This window comes from Squalius cephalus (assembly GCF_949319135.1).
Source record: "Squalius cephalus genome assembly, chromosome: 4".
In the NCBI taxonomy this organism is placed as follows: domain Eukaryota; kingdom Metazoa; phylum Chordata; class Actinopteri; order Cypriniformes; family Leuciscidae; genus Squalius; species Squalius cephalus.
Window position 1 is genome coordinate 14,301,135 of NC_137125.1, and position 7,358 is coordinate 14,308,492.

Consider the following 7,358-nt stretch of genomic DNA (forward strand, 5'->3'; position numbering starts at 1 on the left):
CTCGTCTAACATTTTTAGGCTAGAACATTTAATATATAGCCCACCGTATACATTATTATTGATGCAGTCAAAAACTCTACAACTACTTTGCAACCAGGCCAGAAGCTTTGGCTCAGTTTGGCTAGCTTACGTTATCTGAAACTAAGGGAATATTAGTGGGTATATGGGAAGGAATGAAGATGTATTTCTTCATTTTATTTTAAATAAATTTAAATGTATTTATTTTATTTTAAATTATATATTATACTGTATTAATCTTTCTAGTTACATTAAGGCTACATGTATTAAAGCAGAGTGCTCTGGGTAATATTTTATATCCTGTCAAAACATACATTAATCATTGCCATTGCATTTGTATTTTTCAAACACTTACAACACAAAACACATTTCATAAGCTGGAGTGTGTACTCTTGTGTACACACACACACACACACACACACACACACACACACACACACACCTTAATAATACTCTAATATGTCATTTGTTCACAATGTCCCACCACACAATAAATCATTATACCATTTCGACTAGACGCATTCAAAATGCAAAAAGATTTGTTTTTCAAAAACTGTTTGGAGAAATTTGTTATATTTTTGTAATTTTTGTATAACTTATTTGTAGTTTTGAAATATAACATTAAAGAGTATATTTGATGTGATGAATTGCTCTGTCATTTATCAGATTTACCAATTGTTATAATTTCAATTTGTGCTGGTTAATTTGGGTAAAATTGGGGGGCGGGGACAGGTGGGGGCGGGGCTCCATTAGGCTCCTCCCCCAACCACATGTGATCTCACTCCAAGCTTTTGATAAAACTTGAGAACCCTGCTCAGAGATAATTAGAGATACCTGTAATTCAGTTAGGACTAGTCAAAACTATTTTCAGATCATTATTATTTTTTAATGCGAAATAAAACAAGGCTGTGAGGGATAAAAGTACAGTCTGTAGCACTCAGAGTGAAATTAAAAAATGAAGAATTAGAGTTATATTCTTATATATATAAAGGACATTATATATTTGGGTTCTGCACATGTACATAACATATCCTGCGGGTGGAAATTAACTCCACTCGCTCACTTTCATTATCACTATCATATCAAATTTTAACATCTAATACAATTTAGAACTTTTTTAATCCTAAAAAGATCCCACTGCAAAACAACTGAATAAAATTACTAACAATTTGTGCCACTTGATTAAATGTTTTGTGAGAGTTGGCTACTTATTTCCATCTGTGCAGTTTGGTCCAGTATGTCTTATGAAAGATAAATGCAACACCTCCACCAATTCAAAGCTTGAAAAATGACCTAGAGAAACTTAAGCACTGAACAGTGAATCATGGTGAAGTGTCTTCAGAGACATGGTTGTGGAACAAGAGAATAGAAATTTGAATGCCTGGTATTTCCATTACTACTGGCAACATGGCACAGAAAGCCTTTCCGGGTGTTGAAAAGCTTCCCTACAGCGCCACTCTTCAAACTATAGGGTGAAAAAAAGCACATTAGAACACATACATGATTTTAATCTCGATAAAACATTTCTGAGATGGATAAATTATTTTTCAGTTAGAATGCAAACATAAACATTTCATAAAGGTTTCCTTTTATTTTTGTAAAAATGAATATTATGTATTGTGTTTGTATTGGCACTAACCTACACACGTAGTATTTGACTCCTGGAAACCGCTTTGATTTGTCATACGAGACCATGTTCCCCTGTGCCCCATCCATCCATTTCCAACCACTTCCTCCACATGGATCAACCAGAACCTGCAGATTATTAATACAGTCATTCAAATTCTGAAGAAATATTGTACAAATGTACTGTACTGAGTTACCTCATAGCTAGTAGCAGTATGCAGTTTCCAGTCATATTCATAAACGCATATTTGCATTTGAAGGATCACAAATCCACTGTGCCACCCACTGTCTGGTCCGATGGCTTTGCACACCGCGTGTTTGGTTTTAGAACGGACAGCATCTGTAAACCATAAGGATTATGGGTTAATCAAACCCAATGATTTCAGAGGATTTTTTTCTAGCTTGAAGATACAATGATGTTGTCTTAGATAAGATGAGCCCAAAGATAAATTGCACAACAGATTTCTTTCCCAAATGATCTGTCCTACAGTTTTTTGTGCAGTGAATCCCATTGTAATTCAATTACATGATTTTATAATTCCATTACACGGGATCAGGTAGGAATGGAACTGTAAGAAGAAGCTCAATCATAAAGGTGCTCAAGTGCTTAATGATTTGTGATGCTGTACATTCATTTGAAAGCATGGACAAAAGCACATTAAAATTAAGAATCAGTCTAATCTAATGTGAGTGTATGTAGAGTAAAAGAGTTTTCATACTGCTGGGCACATCACTGGTCTGAACCCACTGGAGGTCCTGACTCCTGCAGCCTCTGTAAGGGTCTCCTTTCCACAGGTTCTTACAGGTGCAGCTCCTGCCGTGATTGGAGGAGGAAGAGCATTTGGCGTTCACTCCACAGGGTTTGACCAGGCATGTGTCGCGACATGTGCCAAAGGCTCCAGTGCAGACTTCATTGTCCTTACAAACGCTGTCTTTTGTGCAGTCATTACACTTGTGTGGTATGAAGGATGGACAGGGCGGCTGTGAGCATTTGTACTCAGCTGGCAAACGGTGTGTGGCGGAGCCCCAGCCAGATGAACACGTGGCATTGCAGACAGTGGCTCCACCTTCAGATCTGCACTCGACTCTCCCGTTCACCTGCTCCTCGTAGCACACAGGTGAGGCACTCCACTGTCCTCCAGAGCACACCACGATCTCGGGGAAGGGCTTGTATGATCCACCACATTTCAGTTTCACCTGCTGCTGGGCTGTGCTGTGGTAGAGCTTTTCACAGTGGCTGTTCTGAAGATCCCCGGCCTTTAGAGGGCCACATCCATTTTTATTGAAGAGCCTCCACTGCTGTGAGACATAGTCCTGAAAAAACTTCTCGAGTAAATCAATGTTCTCTGATTTTCCAGTGACCAGTATATATTTCGACCAAGCTAAAACAGCTTCCTTTTCAAGAGTAAACATGTAGCGCACAAAATAATCAATCTGATCACTGTAGTATTTTGTGCACTCTACTGGCTCTCCAGACTGACTTTGTGGGTCCTGAACCAGTGACTTGCGAAACATTTCTAAAATATTGTGTTTGTCTCCAAATCCAGAGCCCATCATCATGTGGTGAAAGTTTCTGAGATAAAGTTGAAAAGGGTGTCCCACTGTGAACAGATCTCCTACCTCAGAAACATACTGGCGTTGGGTTATTGTACCGTTTTTAAGATATGAATGTAATGTGTTGATGTAGCGAAACTTCTGAATCACATTGCTGTATTTTACAAAGAACGATGTCCACTGGATGTCATGTCGAACAGACTCAACTATTTCTTTAGTGAAGTCCTTCAGCTCCTTGACACTAAAATAAATTGCTGTCAGATCAGGGACTGGTTGATAGATCATACCATCGATTTCACTTTCGAGAGCGGCATAGTCAATCATATTTTGGATGTTTTCATCACACGCTGGACCGTGGAACATCTTATGGCACTTACAGAATCCTTGTGTGGTGTCCTTGATGGGTTTACATTCTCCATTTTTACAATTCACATCTGAACAGGGAGCCTTTACCACAATATTTCCTCTGAGGAAGATTTTAAAGTCTCTGAAGGACAAAGGTTCATTTTGACAGTTCAGCTCAATATCCGCCACATCTGTCTGTGCATAATCTGATTTTTTATATTTATTTTTTATATCAGCATGAAGAAACTGTATTTGGCCGGTAACTTTTGCACCGAACCTGTGGAGGAGCTCTTCCTTAATTGTTAAACACTGCAGGTTAATGTTCAACCTTGCTATTTCTTTTTGCAAACTGGATTTAATATTACCCTTAGTTTTTTGATCAACGGCTGTGCCCTTTTCTTGATGAATTATGTGAACTGATGTCTTTTCTTGAGCATCAAAGTTGATTGACTGTCCAAAGGTAAACTCACTTTTAACATCGTTTGAGTGGGCAATTACTATCCATTTGAACCAGTGGAACTTGCTCATCAAATGATTCTTAATATCTGTAGCAAGCATTTTAGTATCTGAGAATGGTTGAGTGCTAAGTTTCACAGCGTCATTGTGAGCCCATTTCTCAAAGCCATCAGCACACTCAATTAAGGCATCCTGTATGGCTGATAAAGTGTTGGACAGTTGTGTGACTGCTTCTTGTGCCTTTACTTCACCATCATAGCCCTTTAGTTTGTAATAAAACACATTTAACTTTAGTCCTGAAACCATCAGAGTGGTGAAGTAGGTGGAGTATTGCACCAGGACATTAAAATCACCATTGGACTTCTCAATGATGAGCTGTAAGAGATTCTCATTCAAGCTGTCAGGATTGTTCTCTGTGATGTATCTGTAGAAATTAGCAACACTGTTCTCTGTGCCAGTGTTTTCATAGAAAGTGGTGAACCTCTCAGCCAGTCTGGTCTTCTCTTCCTGTGTGGAGGCAAGAGGAGCGCTCTTTATGAATTCTGTTAACTTGGCCCAGGAGTTCTTGATCACGTTCTCATCTTTGCCATAGCTGCTTGCAAAGCTTGTCCATTTCTGTTCTGTTTGCAGGGTTGTAATTTGAAGGGAGAGAGAGTCGAGTTTACGGTTAACCTCTGCAAATTGTTCCTTCATGAACTCAAACATTGGATTTGATTGTGGAATGAATGCCAAGATGAAGCTAATTAATGCCCCTATAAAGCCAAAACTTGCTGCAACTTTGCCAAGAGAACCAAAGACTTTGAGGACTTTGACGAGTGAATCACGAGTCGTATCTTCTGTTTTTTTTAAAAAATTAGCCACATTATTGAGACCTTGGAGAAATTCTTTAGATGTTGTCAAGCCCTTCTCCACTTGACTGACTTGTGAGATGCTAATGCCAGCTGTGCAGAAACAGCTGTATATAAGCAGATAAAGGATAGTGAGGAAAGTCTTCCCAGTCGCCATGGCAGCTTAACCTGTTAAAAAAGTAGAAGCATTGAATGTCACTGCCCTGATGTCACTTAATTCATAATCTGCTTATAATGCCACACACTGTCGGTTCTTTGCTATCAAAGCTGCAATTCAGAGGATTTCTTATTTCATTGAGCCAGTACATAAAAATTCTTGATTTACCCCAAATCACATACAATAATGATTTACATTCAGAGCTGTCGGTTTGATTGGGCGCAAAATAGACATAAATCATTATGACCATGATTCGTATAACACATTATGTAACTTGATAATAAAGATCTATTTGATGAAATCTAAGAGCTTTTCACATAAATATTCATCAACTCCTTGGCCTGCATAAGAACGTTTGTTCTCGCGAGTCAAGAATGTTCGGTTGAGCTTCTGTTTATGTTCTCTGATCAATGTTTATATGTGAATAAAAGCCTAAACTAAATCTGTTCCTTATATAAAGCGATCAACGAGGTAACATGTAAATTAACTGGTTTGAATTAAGTCAAAAATATAATTATCATTTTTGAATCAAATTGACTTTAGGTTTGCTCGTTTTAAGGGTTCAGGTAACAATATAGTTCAATACAGGAACTCCTGCTACTTTTTGTAGAATACTTAGGAATACATGGGTAAAAATAACTCATATCTGGGTTTCCAAAACATCACAAATAATTATCTTAAGATTTATGGTAGATTATGCCCTACATATTTTGTCAGCATAAATAAGTTATTGATATGCTAATATATGGTTTTATTTGTCGGGAATGTTTCATATGTCTGACTCAACCCGGCAAGCTTTGAAATTATAATTTGAAGTTTTAGATGAAGCCCACGTTTTCCCAAAACTGATTAATCATCATGACGAGACCTGTAATCGTTAAGGAAATGTATCTTTATAATGTATCTAAATCATAAACCATTACTATTGCATCTGCTTAACTAGGGATGAGAACACAAAAATGAGAATGATTTCTCAGAATGATGACGGCCCTCAGCCTCGTCCTGCTCGCCACAGTTTTTATGTTTTTGTCTTTGTTTTTGAACGTAATTGTCTAAATAGCTTAAAGGATTAGTTCACCTCAAAATGAAATTTCCTGATAATTTATGCACCCCTAAGCCATCCAAGATGTTCATGTCTTTCTTTCTTCAGTGGAAAAGAAATAAATTTTTTTGAGGAAAACATTTCAGGATTTTTCTCCACACAATGGACTTAAATGGCAACCAGAATGTTGAAGTTAAAATCTATGCAGTTTCAAAGGGCTCTGAAGTGCTTCAAAGGGCTCTGAAGTGCTTCAAAGGGCTCTGCACGATCCCAGCTGAGGAATAGGGTCTTATCTGGCGTCTTATCTAGGTCATTTCTAAAAAAAAAAAAAAAGATGTATATACTTTTTAACCACAATTGTTCATCTTTTGCTGGTCTGCGACGCGCCTCGTATTACTTCATCAAGTTGGAAAGGTCACGAAAAAAAAAAAAAAAAATTTAAACAAAGATGTCGGACGATTTTGAAGTTGGAAGAGAAAATGAGATGGAATTTTTCGCCCTTCCCTACCTTTTTGAAACTGAGGACATAGAAAAATAACTTAGATAGATGACGTGACTTGTGACCTTTCCAACGTGGCGCATCGCAGACCAGCACAAGACGAACAATTGTGGTTAAAAAGTGTATATATATATATATATATATATATATATATATATATATATATATATAATTTTTATTTTTTTATTTTTATTTTTTTATTTAGAAAATTAATTGATACAGTTACAGTGCGCAGTAGCGACCTGAAAACGGTTTCAGTTTACACACTCCTGCAGAAATATATATTTGATTACATTTTGGAGAACAGACAGAAGAAGATCGTTGTTTGTGTTGAGATGTTCAGTAACGTCATGAGTTTTTACTTTTTCTGCTCTGTGTCAGTGGTTCATTTACAAAAGCCTTTGAACACAAAACTCTGCAGGTTCACTTTATTTTGACATTGTTTAATAATCCAAATGTAGCTGTACATGTTATCATACAAAGCAAAGGACATGCAATGATATTCTGGCCACAGATGAAATGCCAGAAATAAAGCTTGTATATAATAAAGCCCTCCTGTGTTTGTTGCAAATATATCTAATTAAGATAATATAACATTTTAATTAAATATCTATCTAAATGATAACATGTTATAGTATTGTTTACTCTTACTCAAGTAACTATTAAGATTATTACTTTTAATAATATTAATGTTTCTATAAGTACTTGAGGAAATGTTTCTATAAGTACTTGTAATTTTACTTGAGTACAGTTTTTGGATACTCTACCTACCTCTGTGTGGACAAATACTTGATGTCTATAAAATCAAATACA

General features: G+C 36.8%; 1 protein-coding gene across 1 annotated transcript; it reads right to left on the bottom strand.

The window, feature by feature from the left end:
* Positions 1–1,478: 1,478 nt before the first annotated feature.
* On the bottom strand, positions 1,479–5,004 carry LOC307157631 (SE-cephalotoxin-like; the record flags this gene model as incomplete). The annotated part of the gene is made up of 4 exons (XM_079869558.1): positions 1,479–1,483; positions 1,662–1,773; positions 1,842–1,984; positions 2,364–5,004. The coding sequence occupies 4 exons, from the start codon at positions 5,002–5,004 to the stop codon at positions 1,479–1,481; spliced, it is 2,901 nt and encodes a 966-aa protein (XP_079725684.1).
* Between the last annotated feature and the right edge of the window lie 2,354 nt (positions 5,005–7,358).